Source organism: Mucor mucedo (genome assembly GCF_025094135.1).
Source record: "Mucor mucedo strain NRRL 3635 chromosome Unknown EV154scaffold_11, whole genome shotgun sequence".
In the NCBI taxonomy this organism is placed as follows: Eukaryota; Fungi; Mucoromycota; class Mucoromycetes; order Mucorales; family Mucoraceae; genus Mucor; species Mucor mucedo.
The window spans coordinates 89,722-104,227 of NW_026252295.1; the positions used below are offsets into that span (position 1 = coordinate 89,722).

The following is a 14,506-nucleotide window of genomic DNA, read 5'->3' on the forward strand; positions in this document are numbered from 1 at the left end:
CAGTCAAGTACTGAGGATATCCTTGGTGCTAAGGTCTTTTAGCATCCGATTGAAGCATTGTACTAAGAGGATGAAAACTTATCTCCAGTTATTCATATTAACCAAAAGTCAGTTATCGGAGATAGTCAAGAGGTGCAAAAACCAAAAATCCGGATAGTCTTGGAGAAGAGAAGTCGGTGTTTTTGAGTCTTCGTTCTTTGTTAGAATGATTGTGGAGATATGAGTAGTGTTGGCCTACGGTGGATTCGCAGGTGGATATAAAGTATAACTCTTTAGGATAGACAGCTTATTGACGTTGATTTTGTCGTTATTTTTAATAAAGCTCGTAAAGAATGGCCTTCAGTATGGCTATTTTATAATATTCGATTAGTAATCTCATATTACTGGGTATACTCTTGTTACAGATCATCTATTGGGAATTATATAATTATTGGTTGTCCATGACACTTTAATATATCACCAAAGTATTAGCTAATGAGAATTCTTTAATCAATTAAGATATTGATTGACATAAGACAATGTAATTCTAACTTTTATGTTCCAGGAGATAGCGATGACTCTCTCTTCCTAACATTAATAAAGCATAAACAGAGACTCACTTCTTTTATTTCTTTTTTAATCTGTTTTGATCTATTCTATCTTAAAATATCCCAGATTTCACCAATCAGTCTCTAGCGATGTGTTAAAGCAGGTGGTGTATTGGTTACGTTTATTGAGATCATTATTGGGTTATTAAAGATTTTTGATCTACAAAGAGAGAGAGAAAAAAGTGGGGAAGCAACAATGTAAATATATAAAATTATCATGGAGTTTTATTGTTCCATGAATTTGACACACCGAGATTGACGCTTTGGCTTTTTTTCTGCCTTGTTCACTAAGATACTTGTTACAGATGATGATTTAGATTCTGTATACACTGCATTTATAGTTGGTAGCGAAGGGAGTGGTTTATCTTGTTCTTCTAGCTCTTTTTCCCTGACAAGACCTTGCAGTAACTCAAAACTGCCACTTTTCCTGTTACCTTCCAAGATAGATTCTGCAGAGACTGTGTGTCGGCGATCATGCCATGAAGGGAACAAACTTTGTTGAATTGATTTCCCTGTAGGAACAGAAGCTTGGTATGGATGCTGCATTCTACTAAAAAAAAAAAAAAAAAAAAAAAAAAAAAAAAAAAAAAAAGAGAGGAGATAATGTAAATAGTCATGAATAAAATTATAGAACTATCACTGAAACCGGTGGTTTCATAATTTTTTTATTTTTTTTTTCTTCTTTATCTTGTGTTTGTTAACTAGTCATAATATTCATCCTCATCATCATCATCTTCTTCTTCTTCCTCTTCGTCATCGTCGTCATCATCTTCGACAATAACCTTTTTCATTTTTGGTGGTGGTGGTGGCATCTTTTTGACAACGTTATGATATGATGGCATAGGCAACTTTCCGCTCATTTTTTGACGATGATAAAAGTTTGGTAAGGCCCCTCCTGGGCATTCTCTTTCAAGCGCAGCGTCAAATACTTTCTATAGAATCTTTTAGTAAAAGAAAAAAAAAATTACGCGATCTATTTTCGCTTTACCTGCATCTCATCAGCATCTTCATAGACGTAAGAACCTTCCTCATTGAATTTGCGTGCATTATCAAACATCAGGTGGAAGTCTTGCTCAAATTGAAGTAAAGATTCGTAATAATTAGAGTGGATGCGTTTTTTGATGATATTCATGGAGATTGGGTTTTTGATCAATGTATAATATATGGGGTATTCTTTTTTACTGACAAGATCCATGAATAATTCACAGCGCTGACGGTATATGACTTCTTCTTCGTCATCATCTTCCTCCGGTTCTTCTTCTACTGTGGCTTCTTCTACAGCCTTGTAACATGCCTCGAAAATTCGTGTCAATTGCTGTCTAATTTCCGGCACCAAAACATCATAATGCTTATTACGCTTTCGATTCGACTATATATCAACGATAAAAAAGGACGTTAGAATTGGATTTTACTATGCATAATGTCATCCTAACCTCCTCCTGTTGCTCAATTATTCTCTTCTTGGATTGTTCGTTTGTATTACCACGTTTTCTAGAACGATTCATTTCCATTTCTGCTTCCTCCTCTTCTCTTTCAATAGCCTGGGAAAAAAATATTTAATAACGTAAATTATGGCGCAACCTTCGACATGACTTACATCTAGCCATTCTTCTTCTGTTAATCCGTCGTCATATCTCACTTCATCTCTTGCTCGACGACCTCTTCCAAAGTCAATAGTTGAATCGTGCTGTATGATAAGTTGTTCTTCTTGGGTAAAGACATCAGGCAACTCATCTTCTTGAATAAGTCTGTCTAATCGCTTATTATAGCCTCTACGTCTGTACATTTCTGTTTCTGATCGTTCACGCTCTGCGTCCATTTTTCTAAATACGACCATTTCATCTTCTGATCTTTGTAACATCTCATTTAATTCTTCATCTTCGTTAGCTTCCTCATCCGGTTCATCCTCGTCGTCGATTTTATCTTCAAGCAAGGTTCTCTGCATTTAAAATAAAAGGATTAAAAAACTGAGATTTTATGATCTGTACACATATAAACATACCAAGAAAGCCTCACGATCTTCTTCTGTACTTCTGTTATCAAATTTACCCGCTTGGATGACCTTGCCGTCAATATCTAACTTATAATTTGCTCTTGCCAGGATACTTTCTTCAATTGAATTTGAGGTGATTAATCGAAAGATACGCACTTCTTTTGTTTGTCCAATACGATGTGCACGATCTTGAGCTTGTAAATCTTGATGAGGATTCCAATCCGAGTCAAAGATAATGACAGTATCTGCGGTTTGTAAATTCAGACCAAGACCACCTGCACGTGTACTTAATAAAAAGATGAAGTAAGGCGAATTGGGTTGATTGAATTGATGTAACAAAGATGAACGATCATCCGATTTGGTAGAACCATCCAGTCTTAAATAGGGGTAATTTCTCCAGTTTAAATAATCCTCCATAATGCTCATGATACGTGTCATTTGGAAGAAGATCAAGACACGATGGCCTGTATTACGTAATTTGGGTAACATACGATCAAGTAGTTCGAATTTACCACAGCTTCGATACAAGAGCTCGTTGGATTTTCCGCTGGGATTTAGTGTCGTTTCGACGCCCTCAAATACAAAGGGATGGTTACATACTTTACGAAGTTGCATGATGGTATTATTTAAACCCTTGACAGAAGCATTGCTAGCATTAATAAAGGTTAGTTTATCCTCGAAATATTGACTATAGCTTTTGACTTACGACTCATTGTTGACATAGAGCGCATTGCTCTTTTTCAATTGTTGGTATATCTTGAGTTGCAACGTAGATAAGCGACATTTAACGACATGTTCTACTTTATCGGGTAGTTCAGATTCAACGTCCTTCTTTAATCTTCTTAATAAAAATGGTCGAAGGACTTTGTGTAAACGTTTGATAATCAGCAATTGTTCCTCTTCATTTAAGTCTACTTTGTCTTGTACACCTTGGTTTGAGAATGGGGTATTGAACCATTCTTCGAAACTCTTTACACTCTTAAAAATCTTTGGCAGGATGAAATTCAACAATGCCCATAATTCTGGTAAATTATTCTATCGATAATAAAAAATGAGGTGAGCTATTTCCCACAATAATAAACATGGTTGTACCTGAAGTGGGGTACCAGTAAGAATCAATCGATAACGTGTCTTGTAAGATTGTCGCAAGCACACATTGAGCTTGGAATTGGCATTTTTCATACGATGACCCTCATCCATTATTAAATGCAACCATTTAACACGGCTCAAGACAGGTCTGTCACGAATAATATACTCAAAAGTGGTCAACAATACTTGAAAACCGCCCGATCGAACCACACCGGCCAAGTGGCGTCGTACTGTTGGATTTCCCTTGTAAATCACTTTGGATACAGAAGGTGCCCATTTATCAAATTCCAATGTCCAATTTGTCAAGGTTCTAATGAAAAAAAATTCAAATCAGTTCGCTGGTACCGCTTTATAACTTACATACACACTTACGACAGTGGTACAATAATGAGAAATGGTCCGTTTTGTCTCTTCATTTCAATTAGGTATGTGATTAAACTAATAGTCTGGATAGTCTTTCCGAGGCCCATTTCATCCGCCAGAATACCATTCAAGTTGTTATTATATAAGGAAACCATCCACTGCAATCCCTTCACTTGGTAATCTTTTAATTTACCACCGACCATAATACTTGGTTGACAAACTTCTTCGCGGACACGATGAGTAATTTGATAATAATCAGCAGATGCAGCTGCTTCTGTATCATTTTCCTATAAGAATGAAACAAAAAAAAAATGAGTAAAAACATGGTGGATTAAGAAGCATGGAAAGTACCTCTAGATCTGCCATTTGAATATCCATTTTACTTCGCATGTTTTTACTATCATTTTGTTGATCCACTACTGATTTTGTAAGCGATTCCAAGAACTGGCCGGTTTGTTTTAATAGGTGAGTTAAACGGGTGTCTTTTGCCTCATCCAATAACTTTAGATAAGCTTCCTCATCATCATTCTTTAATGCGAGAATACGCTCCTTGGCGATTCTTTCTACTCTCTTCTGCTCTTCCTTTTCGATGTGAGTGTGATACTGAATGACTGATTTACCTAGTTTACTCATTCTGGTCTCGTTTGTCTTATGATATGCCACCAAATGTATACCATGTTCGCAGATCTCATTTAAGCGATTTTGTTGAGCTTGTCGCAATGTCTGATCTCTGTTATTACGTTGTTGTCGTTCCATGGTTTCAACATGACGAGAATCTTTCAAGGTGATCTTCTTCATACGTCGATAGGAAGTTCTATCATTTGAGGTAGCCAACACGGTTGATTTTGAAATCGCAGAGACAATATCATTACGAAGCTAATGTTTGGTTATTAATTTTACGTTGAGCGCTTTTGATATTTATATTTGCTTTTACCTTTTGTTGTTTCTCGCGCAATTTCAATGCTTTGATGTGAATGACTTTTTTCATACTGTTCTCATCGTTGGGTTGATGTGAATGAATTCGATGTTGCATGCGAGCTACAATTCTTTCCTCACGTTGAGATATGATATGATGGGTATCTAATCCAGCAGGAGTCAAACTGGGTACGAGTAATCTCTGCTGTCTAGATGCATGCACATACGAAGTGATAGGTTTGGGTAATAATTGGCTAGGAACTACATAGGCGTTATAAGGTGGTCTGGTAGGTATTTTTGTTTGTGGTATTGATCGTAAAGGAGATTGTGGCTTGTTGATGGGTTTCTTGGTTTGTTTGATAGTGGGTGTTGTGGGGGATTCAACGGAGAGGCCGTTAAAAGGAGCCAAGACTGCTTGTTGAAGGTTTAATGGTAGTGGTGTATCTTTGGATAAGAGTTTGTACGCCATGATTTGATATTTCAAGGCTGTCAACTGAGTCTGTGAGAACACCGTATGACCTACAATACATGAGTTTTTATGGGATAGGATGGGTATTGGGTGTACCTTACCTTCGGTAGCTTGCATTTTTATTCTCTGTTGTGGTTGTGGTGGTTGCATTGGCATGGCATTGCTTGGACGACGCACATTCTGCATAAGCTTCAGTTGGTGTGATATTTGAGCAAGTTCCATGCTATTCTCTTCGGTAGCTCCATGAGATTGAAGATAAGCAGCACGCTAAAGTGTGTGGTTAAGTTAACAACAGCCTTTATTTTTTCGTGTTTACGGCTCTCCTTACCTGTAAAAGAACAGATATGTTATCTTTGTTTCCAGGAACAGAGCTATAACCAACAAGATTATGTTGCGAAATGGAGCTCATTTTTCTTTTTAAAAAATAAGTCCCCCTTAAAATAAAGTTGTGTATGAAACTGTTAAAAGGACGTTTTTTTTTTTCGCTGCACAAAGAGAAAAGTTGTTATTTTTCGCAGGCGTCACGTGGTAAAACGTTACATACACCACGTTTCTGCAAACAGGATTTGCCTATTTTCACTGATATGATTTATTCTTTATTTAATTTTTGCTTTGCAACTTTATTCTTGGTAATATGATATATGACGCGCTACAAAGATAGTTGGATCACGTACTAACGTTTATTCTTTCAAAAATAGTATTTTATTTCCACTAGACGTTTGTAAAGATTTCAAATAAAAATGACTAGTTCAAATTCAGTAGCTGATGTGGATGCGTGGATTACTCAGCTTCAAGATTGTAAACAACTTTCTGAAGGAGATATCAAAAGACTTTGTGAAAAGGTAAGAACAAGTTTTAACGTTCAAGGATGATTGCTCATTGCCATGTTTTTAGGCGCGTGAAATTCTTATAGAAGAGTCTAATGTACAGCCTGTGAAATGTCCAGTAACTGTTTGTGGTAAAAAAAAATCATAGACTGAAATGAAACAGGCAAAAAAAATGGTGTGTTAACAAGTGTCCTTAGGTGATATTCACGGTCAATTTCATGATTTACAAGAGTTATTCCGTATTGGCGGTAACTCTCCCGATACCAACTATTTATTCATGGGTGATTATGTCGATCGTGGCTATTATTCTGTTGAGACTGTTACTTTATTGGTGTCTCTTAAAGTAAGATATAAAGATCGTGTCACCATTCTTCGTGGTAACCATGAATCCCGTCAAATTACCCAAGTCTATGGTTTCTATGATGAATGTTTAAGAAAATACGGAAACGCGAATGTTTGGAAAATGTTTACCGACCTATTCGACTTTTTACCATTGACAGCTTTGATCGAAGACCAAGTAAGTAGTATAAGTTCCTTTATTTATTTATTTTCCCGGGAACTTAATGGTTGTCTAGATTTTTTGCTTACACGGTGGTTTGTCCCCTTCTATTGACTCGCTTGATCAAATCCGTTCCTTGGACAGAATTCAAGAAGTTCCTCATGAAGGTCCTATGTGTGATCTTTTATGGTCAGATCCCGATGAAAGAAGTGGTTGGGGTATTTCCCCTCGTGGTGCTGGTTATACATTTGGTCAGGACATTTCAGAGACATTCAATCATAATAATGGTTTGACATTAGTTGCAAGAGCTCATCAATTGGTGATGGAGGTACGTGTCTATAACAGTGGTTTTTGTCAATTTACTCATTCCTCCTTTTTTTCTGCTATAGGGTTATAATTGGTGTCACGATCGCAACGTTGTAACTATTTTCAGTGCACCAAACTACTGTTATCGTTGCGGTAACCAAGCTGCTATCATGGAAATTGATGAGCATATGAAATACACATTGTAAGCCTCTTATTTATTTTTGTGATGTATCAACCTATTTTAACTCTTTTATAATTCTTATAGCTTACAATTTGATCCTGCACCCAGAAAAGGTGAACCTCATGTTACCCGACGCACACCCGACTATTTCTTGTAATTAAATAAAGCATGTGTAGTGTCCTGTCATGCATCTTCCTTTATCTGTTGTTATTACAATGGGGACCCTTGGGCTGATTAATTTTTTTTTAAGGTAGCAAAGGTTGACCCTGTACCACCTATCAATTTAATAGCATTCAATACTTCCATACGAAGAAGTTAGAAGTTTCAACAAGATGTTACATAACTAGGTATTATGTACTACACAAATGTTTCTTTTTTCGCGGATAAACAAAGCCACTGCATTGACAAGTGTTAAATTACTACATGCCATTACATAACTCTTCCTCTCACATCCATCAAAAACTCACGCCATGGTCTAATCATGATCCGAAAGGCAAAACGCGTGCTTTTATTGATATATCCGACGATGAATGTCTTGTGTAATATTTTCAGTCTTTTGTCAATTTCTCGTGATTGGAGGAAATAGAAATACATGTAAACATGCAATCACTCTTTTTCTTGCCCTTTTTCTTTTCTTTTCTTTTCCATTCCTGCTGTATCTACTACTATAAAATATAATATACAATGGAACAATATAGTGATCCTCGTAAGTATACATTGGAAAAACAAATTACTATCTCATATTTAAGCTTTTTAATTTTATTTTTTCCTTTTTTTATTGTTATTCTTTACTTATTAGAAGACGGCCAATTAAGCTCAATGGAAACAGATCAAGCTTCAACGGGTCCGACTTCAGTAAATACCGAAAACAGTGATAATAATAAAATGCCTTGTTTGTCATTAATTGTTTACTTGTAATTTGGCTTTAGTGGATCAACTGGTTTTGCTCGAGTAGAGAACATAAATATTATACCGAGGTCGATGAAAGTTTTATTGAAGATCCATTTAACCTCATCGGACTCAACGCACATATTCAATTATACAAGGAAACGCTGGAAATCATTCTGGATTTGGAACCTGTAGATGAAATGTATAATCGTGTTCCGGATTTAAGTTTATTAGAACCATCTGCTGAACTTTTATATGGCTTGATTCACCAAAGATACATTCTCACAAAGCAAGGCATGTTCCAAATGGTATGCTGTCAAAAGAATACTAGCATTATTTTATAACTGACGTTCTCGGAATAGTACGAGAAATACGAGTCCGGGCATTTCGGAAAATGCCCACGATTCTACTGTAATGATTGCCACCTTTTGCCTTGCGGACAGCATGATCTGCCCAAAACTAGTCAAGTGCGCCTCTTCTGTCCTAATTGTATGGATATTTATATTCCACCAAATCCCAGACACCAGGCTATCGATGGTAAATACATACACGTCTTAACTTACAACGACTAATTCTATAATTGACACATATAGGCTCGCATTTTGGTACAACATTTGCGCATCTATTTTTACAGACATTCCCCGACGTTGTTAAGAAAGTGGAGCCAGCGATATATACAGCAAGGTTATTCGGGTTCCGTATCCATAGCTCGTCTCTACCTGGACCACGTATGCAATGGTTAAGGATGGTGCAAGAAAATAAAGCTGAGCTTATCGATGGAGAAGAAGAGGAGGACGAAGATATGTCAATGGTAACTTTTTAATTAGTAAGAAACATAAAATTATGCAATTTTTTTTTTTTTGGGAGTGTTTTTTTGAATTGATCTATTTCTGCTTTAAATTCTTGTATCCTTCCATCCTTACGCCTCCTTTGAATTTAAATCGAGCAGTGTATCCGTCAGAGTAAATCCAGACAAGTGAAAAATTGCTTCAGTCAAATAAAAATACATTTCGGATAGCAGTAAAAAAATATTCAGACTAGTAAAAAATAAACATCTTAATAGCATTTCTTTTTGTCATTCTTTGTCATACATATACCCAGAATCATTCTTCAATAGACGAGTTGGCTGTATTTTTTGATAGTCTTGAATCACTTACTGGATAAATATTTAAATACATGGTAGTTTTTTGTTTTTTTCATAAAATGCATTTCACTATGAATATGCCACTGCTGAATCTCTTATAAACAATTACCAAGTCCAGATTTACAGGTCTGTTTGCAAATATTTCTATTGTAGATCTGGATAATAAAATTGGTTGTTTAACCACCTATACATTTAGAACTTTTACATAAGAAGCAGCTGTTGTCCATGTAATTTAGCCGGATGGACATAGCATGATTTTCTTTTATGAAACCGTTACTAGTGATTGTGAAAAGGTCATTTAATAATGACTTTTAGTTTTTGAGAAAACAAAACATAATTTGTAAAACTTCTATCACTGGAATAAGTGTTTGTTTTATGAAAATAACAAGATCATCTAATAAATTCACGTCGAATTGATGTATACAGAAACTATTGAATGTATTTTGTATAAATCACAAAAAAGAAAAATCACACACACAAAAAGGAGATGTGATGGTTACATCTGTATATTTTTGACATTTCTTTGCGAAAGTTCACAATTTTTAATTGGTTGACGAGAATGGGGTATTTATTATTACATGTAAAACTATTTTAAGAAGTAATTTTTTTTTTTTTTTGTTCTTTCGATTGTTATTATCTAGAAGGATTTTCCATTTGCAGAAGATGATGATTGTCTATCAGCTTGTCTTTTAACAAGATAATTCAACTTGTCCATCACTTCTTCCAATTTAGTTTTACGTTCCTGTAACTCAAGATGCTTTTGAATAGGGGGGTTTTCTCTAGCAAATTGTTGAATTTGTTTACGATCCATCTCGTACACTAAACGATTATCAACTTCACGGGGGAATTGAAAGAAGAATTCATTTAATAACTCGACCTGGATGAACATGACAGCCTATATCAATACAGTTAGTATTAGCAAAAAGACATACGAGTCTGATTCGAGAATTTCTTACCGTATACGTCAATTTTTCGGCAATAACATTCAAAAATGCCTCAGGGCAATACTGTTTGTTTTCAGAAGATTTACATTGTCTACTTTTTAAAGCTGCGATTCTGTACTTGAGAATCATGGCGCGATCTCTCAAATAGATTGCATCCTTTGCCTTCTCTAATAATTTGGGATTGTAAAAGGACTTTACAACCTCCTCCTCTTCTTCGTCATCATGATGGCCCAATTGCCCATTGGTGTTGTTGAATTCAGAGTTTCGGGTCTTTTCTTGACGACGAGCTTCTTCTCTCTGGGAATCCAGGAGGTAATTAATGGCGCTTTTCAACTTTTTCTTGCCAACAGAATTCTTAATCGAAGCTCCCATTTCATCACACATTTCGAGCTCCTTTTCTAATAAATTAATCGACCGTTTTACACCTTCATTCCATTCGGTATCATTGATTTCGACCTCGAATTTGTATGGCTTGATGGTATTTTCAACTTGGTCGCTGGTAGCCAAAAATTTGGTTCTCAAAATTTCACTGGTAAAGTTCATAATTTGTTGTCTTGTATCAGGATGGTAACTGAAAGAGTCGGCGTTGGCCAGTCTTTCCATATTACTCATGAGAACATCCACAACAAGCTGGGTAGTGGATCTACCAATGCCACTCTTAGTCAAGGCGGCTGAAGCAAAATCGACCTTGTAAAGCCAATATATATCTTCGGGTGCAGCCTTGGGTAGCTCTGCAATTTTCTCATCGCACCAATATTGCTCGGCACAAATGTCAAGTACCTTTTGCTCTAACATGGTTCTGACTTCATGACGTACTTGAGGCTTTCCAAAATTGTTGGCAAAATCCTTAAAATCATGTTTTAAACAATCCATCGTTTCTGCCACATAAGACTCTGCTGTAACTCTTCTGTCGTTGTATTGAACCTTAAATTGGTATCTTGCCTCTTCTAATTCACGTTGTACAGCATCTACAATGCTATATAATGATCTTCCCATACTTTGTTCCAAAACATTCATGAGTTTATGTCGAAGTGTGGAAGTACCTACTTGAATGTCACGTTGATTGAATATGTTGTGCGATCTAAAATATGCTTCTTCGCTCTTGATCAAAGCATGGGTCATATTCACATTCGAGGCATTTTCAGGTGCTTTACAAACTACACCGATATATCCCAGGTGAAGAGGGTAATCAGCGTTACGGAGAATAGCAGCGCCTTGTTGAGGTGAAACAAGATCCATTTTGGTGATAACACCAATCGTACGCAAGCCAAGAGGATCCCATTTTCTGCTGGCCTTCAAGGCAGGAGAATTCGCTAAATCGACATTGGCACTACAAACGGCTAAGATAATATTGGGTCCACGGATATACTTTTCGCATAAATCTTCAATTTTGTTCTTTAATGATTCAGGTTGGTTGCGGTTGGATATTTGAATATATCCCGGTAAATCAATCAAGGTCAAGTCGGGCACATTAGGTGAATAAATGCGCAGTTCGATAGGCTTGTCAGACACACACTCTGATTCGGAAACTGCCAAATTCATATCGATCAGTGTCTTTTGAACTTTTTTGAAATCAAAGATTTTCCCGAGTCCAAGTTGAGGGAATTCACCGTATTCTTCGTCATTGTTTGGGGTGTGGATTAATGTTAACTCAATAGGTCTTCGTGTAACCATGTTGCTCCCTCTATCAGATTCAAATTATGTTAATTTTAAGCTGTATCATTTCCCAAAAATAAAACAACTTACTTAGGAAGAAATTCGTGACCTACAATTGCCTCCAACACTGAGCTTTTACCCGAACTTTGGGATCCAATGACTACAATACTAGGCAACCTTAATGTTTCATTGTGGTCAATTGACATTAATATGCTACGGATTTCGATTAACTTTTTGGTCAACATCATCAACTGCTCATCCTGTGCTGAAATTCCATATTCGTTCTTCTTCTTCTTTTTATTTCTCTTTTCTCTTTCCTTTCTCTCTATTTCCTCTTCATCTTCATCTTCTTCTTCCTCTTCTTCCTCGTTGAGATACACAGCAGCACCGGCAACCATAGCAGCGGCGGCAGCGGCAGCAGCTTCGTCTCCTTCGCCGTCACCTTTACCGCTTCCGCTACCACCATTACTTTGCTCTTTGGGTGCTTCTGCAATTTTGTGATTCACTGCCTTTGGTTCCTCTACGACTTTTTTCGTTAACAAATTCCGAACGGACTCGGGGAACCTGTGACGCATTTCAGGTATCGAAATATCTATGCCTTCTACTGCTGCCTGTGCTCTTGTGAAAAAAGATTCTACGCTTTCCTTCCCGTCTTTCATGAAACCATTACTTTTGTCGACAATATCTAAAACATGAATTTTATTTTTAGAATATATTTTATCACACTATTTTTTTTTTTCTATAAAAAAAGTTACCTTGTAATTTGTTTGTGGCAAGGGTTGTGCCTGTAACTGCGGTGGTGGCAATAATGGCAGGGACACGAACAGATCTCAAGACAATTCTTGGAATGGTCCATATACCGATAGATCTGACTTGCGTTTGCAAAACAAGAGGTGCGGCGTGGTAGGTACGGACACGACCGCCATGATGCAAAAGTGGGGGAGGTTTATGGAAGCCAGATAAATCCCGTAATTGACGAAAAGGCACTCTTGTTCGAGATGCAATTCTTGGGTGAAGTGTGCTGGTTATTGCTTTACTTTGTCGAAGTATATGTGTAATCATTAAATTTCACGACAAAAGTAATGTTTAAACAATGATAATAAAGAAAGAAACGGTTTATTTTATTTTTTCTCTTTTTCTATCTTTTGTTACACTGTCATTGGTACTGGGTTTAATGCTGATGATTAGGCTATTAACCACTGTCATTGGCTGCAGTAAATAGATTTTTTTGGCATGGCATAGAATCACATTCGACGCCGTTGCATACAAGCTGCTTTCCTTTATTGCAGGCTAGTTCAAATGACGGGATCCATGTAACTGGCAAAACAGACTAAACAGAAAGCGGAAGGGTGACTAGTTTGTTAATCAAAATAACATGTCAAAAGAAACACTTTTCCTGAAGGTTCTCTCATATAGGCAGATGAAAAAAGTATATTGTACAAATTACTTTTTATTATATATAAAAAAATAACAATAAAGTTATGAGCTCCCAAATGATCTAGGCACCTATGTCCAAAACCTTGGTTCACCGTCAGAAAATAGAAATGTTCACGCATAAAAAATATTTGTAAAGTTATTTCTTTTCTATAAAAATAAAGAGGGATTTGCAGAAACAATTATTCTTGTAAGAATAATTTAGAACAAGCGGTAAGCTTTACCCATGGAAGACTTCAAGTACAAAGACTTGACGTTTTGCCAGTGCTTCTTCAACAAGGAAACGAGGAAGTTGACAGACAACATAATGTTGGCAATCAATTGATCTTCAGTCATAGCAACGTGACCGACAGCAACACCGAGACAGAGAACCTTCTTCAATTGGAACTTGATGGTGGCACGGAGCTCGTTGGCCTTATCAACCAAAGAATCGTTGTGAGAAACGGGGGTAGGGAACTTACCAACCTTGTGGAGACCAGGACCCAAAAGACGAGGAATTTGCTTAATAAGAGCTTCGGAAGCAAGGAAAGCATCGTACTTCTTGGCGAGCTTCTTAATGAGCTTCTTGTTCTTGTTGAGCTTCTTAAGATCTTCAACAGATTGGAACTCCATGGCGGCACCCTTGGCTTGATCACAATGGAAAGCATCACCGAGAACACAAACAGTCATGTTAGGACGAGCAACGTTGGGAAGCTTGATGGTACCAGAGAAACGCTTATCACGTTGGGGATCGTAGTTCTTCAAACCAATTTGGAGTTCAACGGTTTCAGTGAACTTTCTTTGCTTCTCCTTGGAAGCATTTTGAATCTGGACAACAATGTCTCTGACGGCAGAAGCGCTAACTTTGCTATAAACACGAGAAAAACGTCAGCCAAATGCACACATGGGGGCTATCTCTATTATCCCATCTATCTCTTTGACAAAATAGATGGATGGATTCATATATGCCCTGGATGGATGGATCATTATGAACTTACCTCATAATAGATACAGATATAAAAGAGGAAGGAAATATTTATCTGCATCCTTTTGGCTGATTTATATAGTTTGTTAAAGCTTCCAAATGATTGGTTAAGTAGGTTACACTGTCAGTTCCAGTCCGGAGTGTTTCGATGTGCAACAACCATGTGCTGTGCTATCATGATGGGTATATAATGTATATAAAAACATAAATCAGGGGAACATATACTTGCTACTCGGTATACTACATC

At 36.8% G+C, this 14,506-nt stretch overlaps 5 protein-coding genes across 5 annotated transcripts; 2 read left to right on the forward strand and 3 right to left on the reverse strand.

The window, feature by feature from the left end:
• Positions 1 to 1,560: 1,560 nt before the first annotated feature.
• Positions 1,561 to 5,572, reverse strand: EV154DRAFT_536150 (SNF2 family N-terminal domain-containing protein; the record flags this gene model as incomplete). The annotated part of the gene is made up of 11 exons (XM_051604117.1): positions 1,561 to 1,956; positions 2,021 to 2,128; positions 2,185 to 2,526; positions 2,590 to 3,229; positions 3,287 to 3,615; positions 3,673 to 3,979; positions 4,042 to 4,319; positions 4,384 to 4,385; positions 4,431 to 4,908; positions 4,967 to 5,466; positions 5,518 to 5,572. The coding sequence occupies 11 exons, from the start codon at positions 5,570 to 5,572 to the stop codon at positions 1,561 to 1,563; spliced, it is 3,435 nt and encodes a 1,144-aa protein (XP_051461718.1).
• A 456-nt stretch (positions 5,573 to 6,028) lies between these two features.
• Positions 6,029 to 7,635, forward strand: EV154DRAFT_495583 (serine/threonine-protein phosphatase PP2A catalytic subunit). Its single transcript, XM_051600049.1, has 7 exons — positions 6,029 to 6,045; positions 6,115 to 6,258; positions 6,311 to 6,374; positions 6,441 to 6,760; positions 6,819 to 7,070; positions 7,132 to 7,250; positions 7,314 to 7,635. The coding sequence occupies exons 2-7, from the start codon at positions 6,157 to 6,159 to the stop codon at positions 7,384 to 7,386; spliced, it is 930 nt and encodes a 309-aa protein (XP_051461719.1). The 5' UTR covers positions 6,029 to 6,045; positions 6,115 to 6,156; the 3' UTR covers positions 7,387 to 7,635.
• Positions 7,636 to 8,158: 523 nt separating this feature from the next.
• On the forward strand, positions 8,159 to 8,689 carry EV154DRAFT_413462 (casein kinase II, regulatory subunit; the record flags this gene model as incomplete). The annotated part of the gene is made up of 2 exons (XM_051595565.1): positions 8,159 to 8,425; positions 8,480 to 8,689. Coding segments are annotated over 2 exons (477 nt in total), but the record flags the coding sequence as incomplete, so codon positions are not given.
• Positions 8,690 to 9,807: 1,118 nt separating this feature from the next.
• EV154DRAFT_436648 (P-loop containing nucleoside triphosphate hydrolase protein) lies at positions 9,808 to 12,977 on the reverse strand. Its single transcript, XM_051596829.1, has 4 exons — positions 12,617 to 12,977; positions 11,952 to 12,546; positions 10,218 to 11,889; positions 9,808 to 10,156 (listed from the first exon to the last, which is right to left on the reverse strand). Exons 1-4 carry the CDS (start codon positions 12,921 to 12,923, stop codon positions 9,899 to 9,901), a joined length of 2,832 nt encoding a protein of 943 aa, XP_051461721.1. The 5' UTR covers positions 12,924 to 12,977; the 3' UTR covers positions 9,808 to 9,898.
• Positions 12,978 to 13,496: 519 nt separating this feature from the next.
• Positions 13,497 to 14,277, reverse strand: EV154DRAFT_548293 (60S ribosomal protein L1-B; the record flags this gene model as incomplete). The annotated part of the gene is made up of 2 exons (XM_051604797.1): positions 13,497 to 14,142; positions 14,273 to 14,277. 2 exons carry the CDS (start codon positions 14,275 to 14,277, stop codon positions 13,497 to 13,499), a joined length of 651 nt encoding a protein of 216 aa, XP_051461722.1.
• Between the last annotated feature and the right edge of the window lie 229 nt (positions 14,278 to 14,506).

Excerpts from the sequence above, each read along its gene's own strand:
- EV154DRAFT_436648 (XM_051596829.1), bottom strand. The coding sequence starts at position 12,923 with ATGATTACACATATACTTCGACAAAGTAAAGCAATAACCAGCACACTT. Across the intron at positions 12,547-12,616 it reads TGCCACAAACAAATTACAAG|ATATTGTCGACAAAAGTAAT; the intron begins GTAACTTTTTTT and ends TTCATGTTTTAG. Across the intron at positions 10,157-10,217 it reads CCGAAAAATTGACGTATACG|GCTGTCATGTTCATCCAGGT; the intron begins GTAAGAAATTCT and ends GTATTGATATAG.
- EV154DRAFT_495583 (XM_051600049.1), top strand. The coding sequence starts at position 6,157 with ATGACTAGTTCAAATTCAGTAGCTGATGTGGATGCGTGGATTACTCAG. Across the intron at positions 6,761-6,818 it reads CAGCTTTGATCGAAGACCAA|ATTTTTTGCTTACACGGTGG; the intron begins GTAAGTAGTATA and ends ATGGTTGTCTAG. Across the intron at positions 7,071-7,131 it reads CTCATCAATTGGTGATGGAG|GGTTATAATTGGTGTCACGA; the intron begins GTACGTGTCTAT and ends TTTCTGCTATAG.